Source organism: Solanum pennellii, chromosome 4 (assembly GCF_001406875.1).
Source record: "Solanum pennellii chromosome 4, SPENNV200".
Taxonomy (NCBI): Eukaryota; Viridiplantae; Streptophyta; class Magnoliopsida; order Solanales; family Solanaceae; genus Solanum; species Solanum pennellii.
Window position 1 is genome coordinate 73,657,726 of NC_028640.1, and position 15,921 is coordinate 73,673,646.

At 31.7% G+C, this 15,921-nt stretch overlaps 3 protein-coding genes across 3 annotated transcripts; 1 reads left to right on the top strand and 2 right to left on the bottom strand.

Annotated features, from left to right (window-relative positions):
- The first annotated feature begins 1,004 nt into the window (after positions 1-1,004).
- Positions 1,005-3,403, top strand: LOC107016093 (probable carbohydrate esterase At4g34215). The gene is made up of 3 exons (XM_027916067.1): positions 1,005-1,799; positions 2,052-3,023; positions 3,115-3,403. Exons 1-2 carry the CDS (start codon positions 1,140-1,142, stop codon positions 2,313-2,315), a joined length of 924 nt encoding a protein of 307 aa, XP_027771868.1. The 5' UTR covers positions 1,005-1,139; the 3' UTR covers positions 2,316-3,023; positions 3,115-3,403.
- LOC107016092 (probable isoaspartyl peptidase/L-asparaginase 2) lies at positions 3,382-4,962 on the bottom strand. The gene is made up of 4 exons (XM_015216575.2): positions 4,727-4,962; positions 4,337-4,570; positions 4,153-4,239; positions 3,382-4,075 (listed from the first exon to the last, which is right to left on the bottom strand). The coding sequence occupies exons 1-4, from the start codon at positions 4,886-4,888 to the stop codon at positions 3,581-3,583; spliced, it is 978 nt and encodes a 325-aa protein (XP_015072061.1). The 5' UTR covers positions 4,889-4,962; the 3' UTR covers positions 3,382-3,580.
- Positions 4,963-9,885: 4,923 nt separating this feature from the next.
- LOC114076733 lies at positions 9,886-11,764 on the bottom strand. Its single transcript, XM_027916065.1, has 2 exons — positions 10,317-11,764; positions 9,886-9,996 (listed from the first exon to the last, which is right to left on the bottom strand). The coding sequence occupies exons 1-2, from the start codon at positions 11,332-11,334 to the stop codon at positions 9,962-9,964; spliced, it is 1,053 nt and encodes a 350-aa protein (XP_027771866.1). The 5' UTR covers positions 11,335-11,764; the 3' UTR covers positions 9,886-9,961.
- Positions 11,765-15,921: the final 4,157 nt, after the last annotated feature.

A 15,921-nucleotide genomic window follows, 5' to 3' on the forward strand; every position in this document is an offset into this window, starting at 1 on the left:
TATCTTAAAAGAAATAAGGGGAAAATTAGATATTAGTGATCTTATTAGTCTATGTGGAATTGAGAAATGTTTGGCATTTGTGTGGCGTTCACGTGACACTTAATATACTTTCAGAAGAGTAAGTGTGATCCAATATTTTGAGCGGAAGCATAATTTTAAACCTAAATATAATTTAAACATAAATGTGATCAACTTTTTTCGATAATTTAAAAATATTTTTGAGCCTTTTTCATTTCTAGAGTATTGATATCGAGAGAAAGACCATCAAGATGTCAAACAAATGATGAGATTGTTTTATTTCATTGTATGCTACAGTGCGTGGAATAGAAGATTAGATTTAGCAATACTCTTTTTTTTTTTTTTTGTCTAACTTGGACTAATCAATTAATTCAAAACTAAAGTAAGAAAAACAGTATAGGCTATTCCTTCTATATATATTTGTTAGGTAGTTGCGTAATTGTTCTTATGAGTTTGTGGAATCTTATTATATATTTGACGATATATTTTATACTTTGCTAAAAAAATCAATCTTTATTTATCAATCACACGTTAACGATTAACATCCACCAAACACCGCCACGAACTCGTACTTATTTCTTGGTAAACGTTAGGGGTGAAGCCTAACCCCACAAAAAAAAAAAAAAAAGAAGCCTAACCCTACATTAATGGCTCACAACCATATTTAAAGTAAATAATTAAAAAAAAACAAATATATACATTTTTTTTATGAACGTTTTAAAAATCTTTATTTAATCTCCTCATGTTCAATAGTTTTATATTCTAGAAGATAATAAATGCAATGAATCCATCCTAACATTGTTTTTAAAAGATTTCGTTATCTCTTTTTCTATCTTTTATCTTTTTAAAGAAAGTATTCTGTCTATGCATTTCATTCACTCATTATTGAAAGAAGTGTTGAGATTAAGTGCACTCACTAAAATGAAATTAAAGAAAAGGAAGTAAGATAATATAAGAATTGCATTATACATAGAACTTGGGTATAATTACATTAATCCTCTTAAACAAAAAAAAAAGAAGAAAATAAAAGCTACTTTCTCATCAATAATATAAAACAAAAAAAAAACACCTTTTCTTTGAGTTATTTCAAGTTTACCTCCAAAGTGATTCACCACCACAATATGTTGAAGCACAAAAATGATGAAATAATTTTGATGTTAACATTTCTTTTACTTGTCTCAAACTTATGTTGGTTAATGAGTCCAAAAAGAGTGAAGGAATGTAACACTACAAATAGTGTCATGAAAAAAGTACAAGTTTTCCTATTAGCAGGACAAAGCAACATGGCAGGACGTGGCGGAGTCATTAAAAAGATTGTTGGAGGAAATGTTACTAAAGTTTGGAATGGATTTGTGCCTAAAGAATGTAAACCAAATCATAAAATTATACGATTAAACGTAGCTCAAAAATGGGAAGAAGCACACGAGCCTCTAAATTATGGGATCGATTGTTTATCGAGTTGTGGACTTGGTCCTGGAATGGCATTTGCTAATGAAATTCTTAAAAAAGACTCGAATTTTGGTGTAATTGGTTTGGTACCTTGTGCTAGAGGAGGAACTAGTTTGGATAAATGGAGAATTGGGACTCATCCTTATGATGAATTGGTTAAAAGAGCAAAAATTGCTGAAAAAAGTGGTGGAATTATTAGGGGGTTATTATGGTATCATGGTGAAAGTGATGTAAAAGGAGGAAATGAATACAAAGATTATAAGATCAATTTGGAGAAATTTATTCATGATTTGCGTAGTGATTTGAATTCATCTAATCTTCCCATTTTCCAGGTAATTAATTCACATAATTTGTGATGTGATCATTTGGATTCTATTGAACTCATGTTTTTGGAGTTTTTTATCTTATTTTTAACACGTATCTTTAAATGATGATTGTTATATAGACCAAATAGAATAGGTTAAACTCAAAAGTCTAGTCGATCATGTGATAGAGCTACTAGTTTGTTGGCATTTTCAGTGTTGAATTGTGTCATTGATTATTAATATATTCGTATTTCACTTTATTATTTAATTTTATGTCAGGTTATCATACCCTATCCTAAAAAACCATTTAAAGGGCCATATATAGAAGAAGTAAGAGCAGCTCAATTGGCAATCAACATCTCAAATGTAATAAAGATTGATGCTAAGGGACTCGAAATAGGTTCAGATGGCATTCATCTCACAACATCAGCACAAGTTCAACTTGGTCATATGTTTGCACATGCTTTTTTGAGCCTAAACAATTTTACATCGTCGAATACTTATAATTTCTTAAATTTTTTCCCTTCTAATATATTCTCTTAGAACTTTTTCCCAATCCTTTGTATTATTCTTTTACAAAATGAACTTTGTTACCACAATGTTAAACGTTTTGCTATATTCCAAGTTTTGAATGGGAACGCCTCGTCCTATTCCTTTTACTTGGCCAAATATCCATTTGTGAAATATTCTTGATATGGATATCGAGTATTACTAATGCCCCCACACTAAAAGAGAGAAATCTATGTAATTTTGAATCTTAGCAGCAGTTTTCGAAAAGACTAATAGCCCTTATTCCTTGCATCAACAGGCAATTCCGCATAGTATCAAAATAAAGGCAAAATATTAGCCCAAAAAACTCAATGTAAACAAACATTATGAAAAAATTATTGATTGATGCAAACCTAATAACATGTCCAAATACAATTTTCAATTCAAAGTTAAACTTCCAATCCTTAAAACGCCTAACAAATTGACCTTAACTACACAATTTGTGTTGTAAAGGATGACTATGTGCCAAGTTGATTCATACGTGTCAAATTTTCATAACATATTATTAATTCAACCAACTGTACCTAGCCATTACGCATCTTTAACATATAAAACGTGTCCTTGCCTTGTACCATTATATTTTTTGTTTATCCATTTGATCTCATCAAATCATAAACCTACCTATATTTATACAACATTCGTAAAATTCAAAACACCTTAAGCTATAACTCATTGAAAAAAAAAAACATGGCCACTTCAAAGGTTACGAAATCACTCACAAACTCTGTTTTCATCATAATTTAATTCCTAGTGTGTTTTTATCTTAATTTGATGATGTTGTTGTTTGTTACAGGGTGCAGAAGAGACTTATAAGGTGGATACTACAAATTACAAAAAATCAGCTGGACATGAAGATGAAGAACCACAAAAAGAAGATGTGAAAATCACACATGTTCCTCTAACCTATCAGAAACGTGAAACTGGTGATTCTTTGGCTGAGTCTGCTAAGGAAACTACTGCAGGTGCCGGTGGCAGAGCTACTGACGAGCACAACAAAAAAAATTGAGATAAATCATTTCCTCTGTTTTTTGTATTTATAGTGCATGTAATACAACTTGAATAAGGTTATTGTAATGGTAAAATGTTTGCTTTGTTGATAAAGATCGTCTAATATTAATAGCATAATGCGAAAAATCGTCGGAGTTCATTACTTTATGAAGCCCAATACAAAATTAAACTTAAACATTGGTACTAGTAATTATTTATCGAGCATCGCTAAATGAAAATTAAAGCCTAATAAACTCAATTTCTAATCTGTATTACCAAATACCAACATCCATAAATCCATCTTCAGTAGCACATCCTCTAAACATTCCATTACAATTAAACCCAAAAGCCACTTCCCCTTTATTAGACACAGCAATAAGCCCAGCGAAACCTTTATCCAATCTCTTCTTAATCACAAAGTTAACTGCGTCTTGAAGACCCAATTCCTTGTATTCCATAACTGCTGCCACGTCACGTGCTAGGGTACCACGTATGATAGCTTCTCCTTCACCTGTACATGACACCCCACAAAGCTCACCGGCGTAGGTCCCAGCACCAATCACCGGTGAATCACCGATCCGACCGGTCATTTTGTTCATTAAACCACCGGTGGATGTACCGGCGGCGCACCTACCTTGCCGGTCTACCACCACACATCCGACCGTCTCCGGTGCATAAATATTTATCGGTAATCCGTTCATGTGAATTGGGCTTTCAACGGATGCCGCACACGAATCCAATCCAGTTAATGGAATTCTGTAATCGAACTGAAAAAAATCATAAAATTTGTCAATTAATCAATTTATGTTATCATATACAAATGTTATGACATGTTTTAACATACCAAAATAGTGTTAGCCTCTTTGGCTAGCTTCAGCATACCAACATTGTCCTCAGTTATGAAATATTCATTGTCTACCATTTCCACGCCCTGATAAATAAAAATTAATTCATTATTAAATAATTGTTAGGATTTAACAATTGCAATGATTGATTTTTTTTAAAAAAAAATCTGGTAATTTATTTACCTGTTGTTTGGCGAATTCTTCGGCGCCGGAAAAACCGAGGTAAGAATGAGGGGATTTATCCATGACAAGGCGAGCGAGAGAAATTGGGTTTTTCACGGTGGAGATACCAGAAACGGCGCCGCATCGTCTACCGTCGCCGTCCATAATGCTCGCCTCCATTTCCACTGTTCCATTTGCAGTTAATGCAGATCCACGACCCGAATTGAATAGAGGATCACTTTCAAGTTCTCTCACCTGTACAACCAGAATCAAAACCGTCAATTCAAAGAAGAAAAAAAAACGACATGCAAAAAAATGGAATTCACACAAATGTAGATCTGAGATTGATTTTTTTTGTTTTACGAATAGAAGCGATTAATAGCTGAATGTTAGTGGATAAAAGATACGTACAACGAGTTCAACGACATCAATGGCAGGTAGAGAAGAGCGAAGAGCGGAGATTCCAATGTTTAGGCAACGAGTAAGGAGTTGTTTAGCTTGTTGTTGACGTTCATCTGGGAGATTTGGGTCCACACCAGCGCCACCGTGCACCGCTATAGCCCAACCACCCATATTTCTACACTAAACTCCTTTTTTTGCTCTCCCTCTTTTCTATCTCTAATTTGTTAATTGTTTTGATGCTTGTAAAATTGTGTTTTGGCTTCTTTATATAGAGAAAGACGCACAAATCCTACTTGGGTTCTATTTTTTTTTTTTTTAATTATTATCCATTTCTTAGTTTATAAATAAAAAAAAATTAATCAGTCTAAAAAAACATTTTTATATTAAATAATAATTTAATTTTAAAATGTTAACTTTATTTTATAATACTTCCTTCTTTTAAAAAAGAATGATCATATTTTATTTTTAGTCTGATTAAATAAGAATGACCACTTTTATGTTTTGGCAATATTTTAACTTTAACTTTTCACATATCATGTTTAAGATCACAAGATTGAAGGGCATTTTGGAACATTTGATATAACTTTAATTTGAAAAGCAAGATTAAAAAGTATTCTTTCTTTTCTTAAACTCCATTTCAAATCAAACTAAATCATCATTTTTTAAATGGAAGGAGTATTTATTTGACATATGTGTCGATTTAAAGTTTAAAATGTGACAAGTAAAAATTTAATAGAGAGAAAATTATTTATTTTAATTGCTTTTGACGGAATTGAGCTGTTACTCTCAACCAAAATTTTGTGAAATTAATTCTCAGTATCGACCACTCACCACTAATTTCGCTGACGTCACGTGTATTTTATTTCACGAGATTCTTTCTGGAATTTAAATTTTAAAAGCTTTTTTTTCTTTTGTCACGTGCGTTTCCTAGTTATTTGGAGATAACCTCACGTGACATATAAGAAAGGAAAAATTGTAAAGGTATTTTGACTAGGACTCTTTTCTAAAAAATTGTAATATACTTAGGTAATGACGAAAAGATCTATTTTATGTAATGGACAACTTAATTTTAGTTTGTTTATATTTTTTCTTTTTATTTTATTTTTATTTTATTAATTATTAAATATATTTTATCTTTTCATAGTAATTGTATCATGTGTCTTATTTTTCTTCTAAATTTTTATTATTGAAATTATAGATGTCTGACATTATGTAACAATAACATTAACATAATTTATTCATACATTATATTTCATTAGCACAATATAGTATGATATAATACCATACGAAATTTTTTTTCCTCAAATTGTTGTGGGGGTGGGGGGGCGCGTATGTTTAGGGGTAGGACGTGAGTCAAGTACACGTTGCAATACTATTTATGTTTTTTTTCTTTTTCTTCAACATGTATTTATACTTAAAATACGTTCTATTTGCTATAGTTTTGTGTACATTGTATTCAGCAACTAAGTGAAACGATTATAAAGAAATATTATATGGTAATGTACAACTATTATACAAATTATTTAAGAAGATATCTACTTAAAAATTGTTGTATGACAGAAATACTTTTATTTCTTTAAAGGAATCTACTATATAATAAAGAATCTTTATTGGAATGAGAGGATCTAGTTGGTGTATTTATTTTGATACCCCATGGATACTCTAATTAAGATATTATTAAATAAAGTTATCAACAGTTTGCAGTTTTGATTCCTAGGATTGATTGGCTATATAAGTAGCATTTTTAACTTTTTGAGTCTCGAGATATGAAAATAAAATGTATTTTATATCCTGTTAAAGTACAGTGTAAGATAAAAATACAATATCAACACTGCTACTTTAAGAACTCAAAATAAAGAAGTATATTCTTTCTATTTTGTCTTTTAGCAATAATTATTTTTTAAAGTAATTAACACTGATTATTCATATTTATAAAATCTTAAAAGTGAAAAGAATATATATATGTATTCTCTTTTTATCAAAACATAATCCTTATTGAAGAGATATTAACATTTTAAATAATCAAAGCTAATGTGAAGAAGCTCTGTTCAGGAGCTTCAAGAAGAAGAACGAAGCTCTGTTGAGGAGCTTCAAGAAGAAGAAGAGGAAGAAGATTAAAGAGACGAGAGAATGATGAGGAATTGTATTTTCTGTCTTTGTACATACAAGGATACATACCTATATATACAATTACATTTTAGAGTATACTACTTAGTCTAACTACTTTACTTAACTAACTAGTATCTAACTAACTAACTACCTAACTNAACTTAACAAACTAGAATATTGAAAGAATATTACAAGATTAGTATATAAGTTCTCTTAACACTCCCCCTCAAGCTAAGAATTGGAAAATACATTTTTCATTCCTAGCTTGACAATTAGTTCTTCATGTTGAGGTTTGCACAGCCCTTTAGTAAGTATATCAGCTTGTTGTTCTCTTGTTCCCAAGTGTTGTGTCTGAATAAGTCCTTCAAGTATCTTCTCTCTTACAAAATGACAATCTATGTCAAAATGTTTGGTTCTTTCATGGAATATTGGATGTGCTGCTATTTGGATAGCAGCTTTGTTATCACAAAATACTTTCACTGGCAACTTTATGTTCATTCCTAACTCTTTGAACAATCCTTTTAACCAGACTATCTCAGCAACTGTAGTGGCCATACTCCTGAATTCAGCTTCTGCAGAGCTCCTTGATACTGTGTTTTGTTTCTTTGACTTCCAAGACACTAGTGCTCCTCCTAGTTTAATCATATAACCAGTGACTGACCTTCTTGTTTCTACACAAGCTCCCCAGTCAGAGTCACAATAAGCTACCATTGCATTGTTTTTGTTACTTGGCATAAACAATCCAAGGCCTGCAGTACCTTTTATATACCTCACTACTCTGAGTGCAGCTTCCATATGAGATGATTTAGGAGAGTGCATATATTGGCTAAGAACCTGTACAACAAAAGCTATATCAGGTCTAGTCATGGTTAAGTATAGTAACTTTCCTATTAGCCTCTGATATTTCCCAAACTCATCAAGAATTAAGTCTTCTGCATTAGTATTTTTTCCAATAACTTCATCAAACACAGTAGAAGTTAGCTTGTGATTAAACTCCAAGGGTGTAGAAGAAGGCTTACAACCTGCTAATCCCAACTCAGACACAAGTCCTAAAGCATACTTCCTTTGATTCATTAGTATACCTTCTTTAGATCTGGAGAATTCAATTCCAAGAAAATATTTAAGCTCACCAAGATCTTTCATTCTGAACCTTTGTTGTAGTTCCTTCCTTATTTGTTGTATATGATGCAAACTGCTCCCAGTAACCAGGAGATCATCAACATAGACCAAGATGACTAGAAGATCTTTACCTATGTTCTTAGTAAAGAGTGAGTAATCATAATGAGATTGTGAAAATCCCATATCAACTAAAGCCTCTGTTAGTTTTAAGTTCCATTGCCTTGGTGCTTGCTTCAGTCCATACAAGGACTTATGAAGCTTGCAAACCATATTTTTCTCCCCCTGGTTTGCAAAACCTTCAGGGATTTGCATATAAACTTCTTCAGGAAGATCACCTTGAAGAAATGCATTGTGAACATCCATTTGAAATATAAACCAGCCACATGAAGCAGCTAAAGCCACCACTGACCTTACTGTAACCATTTTAGCTACTGGTGAGAATGTCTCAGTATAGTCTAAGCCTTCCTTTTGATTGTATCCTTTTGCTACTAACCTGGCTTTATATCTCTCAACTTCTCCAGATGCTTTATACTTAACTTTAAACACCCACTTACAGCCAATAGGAACCTTTGTTGAAGGTAAAGGAACAATAGACCAAGTATTATTGTCTTCTAGAGCATTAATCTCATCTCTCATGGCATTCACCCACTGAGTATCTTGACAAGCCTCTTTATATGTATGAGGTTCAGGAATAAGAGAATATGCAGCAAGAGATGCTCTATATGTAGGAGCTAGTTTAGAATATGTAACATACTGTGACATAGGATACAAACATGCACTTTGTGCACTTTGAGTCACATATGAGTCCATCCAAATAGGTGGTTTAGATTGTCTAGAGGATCTTCTTAGAGGAACTAATGGTGCTGTAATGTTAGAGGAAGTCTGAGGTTGTGTAGAAGTTGTAGGATTTAAACCTGGAATGAAGGTTTTATCAGATTCTGATTCAAATGACTCAGTACATGAGCTATCTTGAAGATCTATAACAGGAAACAAATGATCTGGAAATGATTGAAGACTCTTGAAAGGGAATATATCTTCTTTAAACACAGTGTCTCTGCTTATAAAAAAAGATTTGCAAGCCAAGTTATATAAAATATAACCTTTCTTGTTCATAGAATACCCCATATGCACAGCTGGAACAGCTCTAGGTGCAAACTTGTCTAAAACTTTAGGATCTGTAGCATAGCATAAACTTCCAAACACTCTAAGATGCTGAAGACTAGGAGCTTGTCCAAACAACTTTTCAAAAGCACTCTGTCCTTGTAACAACACAGTAGGTAATCTATTCAGTATATATACTGCAGTAGTAACACAAAATCCCCAAAACTGTAGAGGTACACCAGCCTGAAACCTTAGTGCTCTTGCCATGTTAAGAATGGACCTATGCTTTCTCTCAACTACTCCATTCTGTTGAGGAGTATACACACATGAACTTTGATGTATAATACCATTAACTTTGAATAGATCATCCATTTGACCATTAACAAACTCTGTTCCATTGTCTGTTCTTATACACTTAATGCCTACACCAAACTGATTTCTTACCAAGTTACAAACTCTTTTAACACTACCACAGTATCTGACTTAGTGTGTAATAAGAAAATCCAAGTATATCTGGACATATCATCTACAAGAGTTAAAAAATACCTTTTGCCATCATGGTTAGGTACTCTGTAGGGTCCCCATACATCACCATGTATAATATCAAAAACTGAACTTGAATGAGAAAGACTAGTAGGAAAAGGCAGTCTTGATTGCTTGGCAATTGGACATATAGAACAATGATGATCATGCATAGACACAATGTTTAATTCCTTTATCCTACTTAACACTTTGAGAGGAGCATGTCCAAGTCTTTTATGCCATAAGCTACTTACAGAATCAACAGAAGAATGAAAACTAACAGGTCTAATCCTTTTACATACAGCTTCCTTTGCATATCCTCCAGAAGAACCTTGATCATTTGAAGGCTTTGTTGTGGCAGCAGTATTGAGGATATACAATCCTTGATTCTCTTTACCAATCCCCAGGACCCTCCCATTGAAGAGATCCTGAAAAATACAAAAATCAGGAAAAAACACTACTGCACACTTCAACTGTTTTGTTAGTTGTGACACTGATAGAAGATTATACTTGAATTCTGGAACAAACAACACATCCTTTACTACTTTGTCTTTAAGAATCAAAGATTCACCAACATGACTAATAGACACCTGATCACCAGTAGGTAAATTAACTCTCATACCTCCTTGAACATCAAGATTTGCAGACTGACTCATTAAACCAAAGTTGTGAACCATATGATTAGAAGCACCAGTGTCTATAATCCAATTAATATGTGACATGTCAGACATTAGAGCTGTAACATTACCTGATGTTCCAGATACACCTGCAGTAGCTACATTGGCCATTGTATCCACTTCCTTACTCTTCCCTTTTCTCAGCATCTGTAATATCTCATAGTATTGTTCTTGAGTAAACATTGACACACCCTGTCCTAAAGTAGTGTCATTAGATGACTCATTTGTTCTAGTATTTGATCTTGAAGTTGAGTCTACCATTCCAGATTCATTTTCAGCAGAAGCAGCATTATTTGCATAAGAAGATACTCCTCCTTTCTTCTTTGGATAACCATGAAGCTTATAACAAGTTTCTTTTGTATGTCCTTTATAATGACAGAATTCACAATAGAGTTGAGACTTTCCTGTAGTGTAACCAGTTCTTCCATCTCCAAACCCCTTATTTCTATATCCATTATTCTGAAAATTAGAAATTCCCCTTCCAGTTCCTGAGGAAGTTGTATTATTGTTGTGGTATCCACCATGTCCAGACTGAGAAGAACTAAGAGACATTCTATTACTCATCAATGCTGTTTCAGATACAGCTTCTGCAGATGAAAATGTATTTCCTGCACCATGTATTCTTTGACTCTCAACATTAACAATCATAGCATAAGCTTGATTTACACTTGGGACTGGAATCTGCATCAAAATTTGGCTTCTTGCATGAGCATAAGACTCATTAAGCCCCATCAGAAATTGCCATAATTTTTGAAATTGTAAGTGTTCAATGTATTGTTTAGACTCAGGACAAGCACATGAAGGACAAGGAATCAAAGTTTCAGCCTCATCCCATAACTCTCTCAATCTTGAAAAATATATTGACACAGAAGAAGTTCCTTGTGACATAGTAACTAGTTCTTTGTGAAGGTAAAAGGCCCTAGATGCATTTACTTTATCAAATCTTTCACGTAGATCTTCCCACACTGAATGAGCATCAGATCCATAGATCACTGTACTAATCAAACTTTTAGACACAGTATTCATAATCCATCCAAGAACAATTGCATTGCATCTATCCCATACATCATGTAAACATTCAGAATACATCTCCTTTCTACAAGTTCCAAGTAGAAATCCTAACTTGTTCTTTCCTAGTAACACAAGTTTTAAAGATTTGCTCCACAAAGAATAGTTTTCAGAACCCAACAATTGAATTGAAATCAGAACAGAACCTTGAGTATCTGAAGGGTGTATAAAGAGAGGATGATTGTGATCTATTTTGGCAGCAGTTGCGACTGGAACTTGTTGTTGAACTTCACTTGAAGCTCCATCTCCAGTTGAAGGTATGATTTGATCAATTTCAACAGCTAACAGTCTTTGAATTTAGACAGACTCTCGACTTTCAACTCAAGATTCTTAGAACTCTTGTCTTCAGATTGTGAAGAAACTAACTCAGAGATTCAACTCTTCCGTGGCTCTGATACCATGTGAAGAAGCTCTGTTCAGGAGCTTCAAGAAGAAGAACGAAGCTCTGTTGAGGAGCTTCAAGAAGAAGAAGAGGAAGAAGATTAAAGAGACGAGAGAATGATGAGGAATTGTATTTTCTGTCTTTGTACATACAAGGATACATACCTATATATACAATTACATTTTAGAGTATACTACTTAGTCTAACTACTTTACTTAACTAACTAGTATATAACTAACTAACTAACTAACTACCTAACAACTTAACAAGCTAGAATATTGAAAGAATATTACAAGATTAGTATATAAGTTCTCTTAACGCTAAAAAATATAAATATGTATAATTTCTTAATAGGTGTGTAAATAAAAGATGTGACAGATAAATTGATTCGAAAGAAGTATAATATTCAGATACTTGTTGTTAATTTGTACAAAATTAGAATGAAAATTACAACTAATATTAATTGGGCTCTAATTTAAGGTTCAAAATGAGAAAGTAGTAGAACCAATTGAGTGTAAGTTTACCAACCCATTTTCTTATGTTTTTTTCTTGCACCAAATTAGCCTCCCTCAATTGATTAAAACAATAAAATGCAACCAGTGAAGGTGGTCAATATTGGACATATTAAATTTGATTACTTTTGCAAATTCAAAGTAGGGTTTCTTTCTCTTAAAGTTGGTCTTGCAGCCAAGAAATTAAAATAAGAAAAATAGGGCGGCGCCTCATGTAAAAGCTGGAATCCAAACATCTATATATTACTAATAATATTTTATTAGAGAAATCGTTTAACACAATTACTCTCTTTGTTCCTGTGACACTTTTTGAATTATGAAATTAAAAAGATTTCGCAAGTAAACTGTCAATCAAACTTAAGTGGTTTAATTTTCAAAAATAAAAGTATCACATAAATTGAGACAGATCAAAGAAATATTAATTATATGCTAAGATTACTATTTATTTCTTTTTTAACACCCCACTAATTAACATACGACTTATTATTTTAAAAGTATATATTAGTTTGAATTAATCAAATCCGATAGAGCACTTGATAAGGACGATTATTGGCTAAAGTTGCTTGGCTTGAAGAGTAAGCTCCAAATCAGAAGGCAAATTAATTAGATAGCTTGGAATTAGTCTTTCGTCATATATTTCAGTTACAAATAATATCCAATTAAAATTGAGATAGATGCCACGTCAGAGACACATCAATAATCCCTATCTTACGTAAAAATTGTTCATCCATATCAAAGTCTTAATATAGTCTAGTAATTTTTGAATGCATATATGAAGCCACGCACCAAGTAACTAAAGGTGATTTAATCGTTATCCTTGAAAAGTTTTTATTATTTATCGAATATTATTCCGTCTCATATTAATTAATTATTATATTAAAAATTCTTTATATCATATTTATTGATCATTATATTAAAATTTGTTGTTTTATATTAATTTTACGTCTTATTAAATTAAGAAAGTATTAATTAATTTTTAAGGATACATTAATAAAATTCTCTTCTTATTTTTTATTTCTGAAACATAATATAAAATGAAAAGTGATTAATAAATATGATCGGAGAATATATATCCATGGTTGAAAAAATGGAAATTAATCTTGATTATAGCTAAGAGCCTTTTGCAAATTTTTGTAGCGATATAAAAAATTTTTAACCAACTTTAACATCACGGCCATAACCATGTTTGTCTATATTTTTATTAATAAATCCATGTATATAACAAAAAATTAGCAACAAGGGTTGTAAATTATATTATTTTCTTACGCAAGTTAAGCCACTTACACGAATTATACATTCAAATTATGAATACGTTTTTTTGCTTCTCCTGATTATTCATAAACAATAATTAAGTTTTTTTCCCCGATAATTTAATCTTTTCAACAATTTTTCAAAGAATGTCTTAAAATTATTATTGTTTCGTACTTTTTAGGCTGGAGAAAAAGAAGCTGATTATAGGAACATGTCCAATAAAGCTGATAAGTATACTGTAAAGTTTGAATCACACAATGATTAGACTACTTATATCAACTACGCTGATATTTATTATACTAGTTAAGATTGACTAGAATTACATTACAACTATGATTAAATTATTTATCATTATATTATAATATTAATAAATATTATAATAAAACAATAAATATAATTAACTTAGAATCCTATCATTTAGACATAGATTTTAACATTTTGGTTGCTAATAATAGTAATAGTCATGTTGTGCACTCGTGCTTCATGAACATGGGCACATGGCTTTCCTATTCAATTCGTCATAAAACTATGGTTGATAAAGTCCAATTAGAAAGTATGTATAAAAAGTGTTTTATTTCGATAGAAGGAAAATCAAAATATTTATATGATGTGATCAATAATGATGAACATATTGAAAATAAATGACATCGCTTAATTTTCTAGTCATATAATATATAACCCTAATGAAATAAAATATCTTTTCATTGGAAAAAATCATTGATTTGTAATCTCTTTAATTCATAATCTAGTCTTAAATAATGTCATTTGCTTAACTTGACAGAAGACAAATTGATTTAATTTAACCAATAGATTTTAATGACCCCAAATAAATCTACTACAGTAGAATAGACACAAAGGCTATAAAGGTGGAAGATGACGCATATTTGCATTAGGGCAAAGTAGATTCCCTCCCTTCTGTTTCTGATTTGTTGGTTCGATTTTAAGAAAATAAAGAATATATTAAATATTTTTAATTTTGTTGTTTATATTATAAAAGTTATAATTTTTCCAACCTCACGGGCATCTTTCAATTTAACGGGAAAAACGTTGATTAACAAATGGACAAAAAAAGTAATGGGACTAAACTGTCAATTACAGCTTTTACAGGGCCGCCAATTTATCATTACATAAAATATGAAGGGTATGTTCCGCCGACATATTTGGAATCTTTAAGATCCACTTGTTTGATGATAGGGACATATGTTTCACTTTTCTAACGTGAGATTCCGTATCTCCTTCAGTTCTGGAACGTCAATTCGGTCCTGTTTATTGGCCAAACATATTTCGTTTTCAAATAACAATAATAATAATAATAATAATAATAATAGAATCTGCAAAATAAGATATGCTTTTACCTTACAATAATTGTAGAATGAATTTTACACCACATGATTATTTTTCAATGGCTAGCGTACATATATTTTTGGGATAAGAGTCGCGTGTAGTAATTTTAGTTGTTAACATGGGATTTTTGGGCCTGATAGGATAATATTTAGGAAAAATTATATATAATGGCAAATTAATAAATTCAATTAATTGTTATAATCATTTTTTGAGTTAATTGTGTCCCGTAACAAACTGTTTGTTAGTCAGCTCTCTCCCTCAAACTCTCGCTCGCCACTCTCCTCTCTTGCTCCATCTCTAGCTCGCTTCCTCTCACCAAACACAAGTGTATAAAATCTGCTTCTATTTGTATAAAGCGAGAAAATTACATAAATACATATATTTTTGTCCCCCTCTCCCTAATCTCGCTCGCCACCCTCACCTATCTCGCTTATACAAACAGAAACGAAATATATAAATTGCGTTTCTGTTTGTATAAAGCAGAGAAAATTGTATATACACATGCAAATACATATATTTTCGTCCTATACACTTATAATTATACAATAAAAATACTTCCATGCCCAGTTTCTTTTGATTTTCTCTCTATCTCATTTTATATAAATTCAAATTGTATATAATTTCTCTCTTTCTCGTTTTATACAATTCGATTCAATTGTATATTCCCTGCCCAAGTCTCTTTTGTCTTTCTCTCTTTCTCATTTTATACAAAATTCAAATTGTATATAATTGTTCTATACACTTATAATTACACAATTCTTTTATACACTTCATTTTATACAATTCTCTGCCCAAGTCTCTTTCTCTTTCTCGTTTTATACACTTCATTTTATGCAATTCGCTTCAATTGTATATGCATTGCGAATTATACATTTATATGTTTGCTATGGAGTGCAATTATGCAAACTTTTCTATAACATACAAATATGAATTTTATGTTTGCTATATGTGAAATTTGTCATAATATTTATGGGATTTTTGGGCCCGATCAAATAACATCACATTTTTTTCGATCTATATTATATAATATTTTTAGCTTGATCAGACCTCTATTTATGAGTCAATCGATCCGAGAAGGCGGAGTATGTTATTGCATCATATATATATATATATATATAT

Coding starts and splice junctions, on each gene's coding strand:
- LOC107016093 (XM_027916067.1), top strand. CDS start 1,140: ATGTTGAAGCACAAAAATGATGAAATAATTTTGATGTTAACATTTCTT. Junction 1,800..2,051: donor CTAATCTTCCCATTTTCCAG/GTAATTAATTCA, acceptor ATTTTATGTCAG/GTTATCATACCCTATCCTAA.
- LOC107016092 (XM_015216575.2), bottom strand. CDS start 4,888: ATGGGTGGTTGGGCTATAGCGGTGCACGGTGGCGCTGGTGTGGACCCA. Junction 4,571..4,726: donor TTGATGTCGTTGAACTCGTT/GTACGTATCTTT, acceptor CTGGTTGTACAG/GTGAGAGAACTTGAAAGTGA. Junction 4,076..4,152: donor AAGAGGCTAACACTATTTTG/GTATGTTAAAAC, acceptor GATTTTTTTCAG/TTCGATTACAGAATTCCATT.
- LOC114076733 (XM_027916065.1), bottom strand. CDS start 11,334: ATGTATTCTGAATGTTTACATGATGTATGGGATAGATGCAATGCAATT. Junction 9,997..10,316: donor AGGTGTATCTGGAACATCAG/GTAATGTTACAG, acceptor TGTATTTTTCAG/GATCTCTTCAATGGGAGGGT.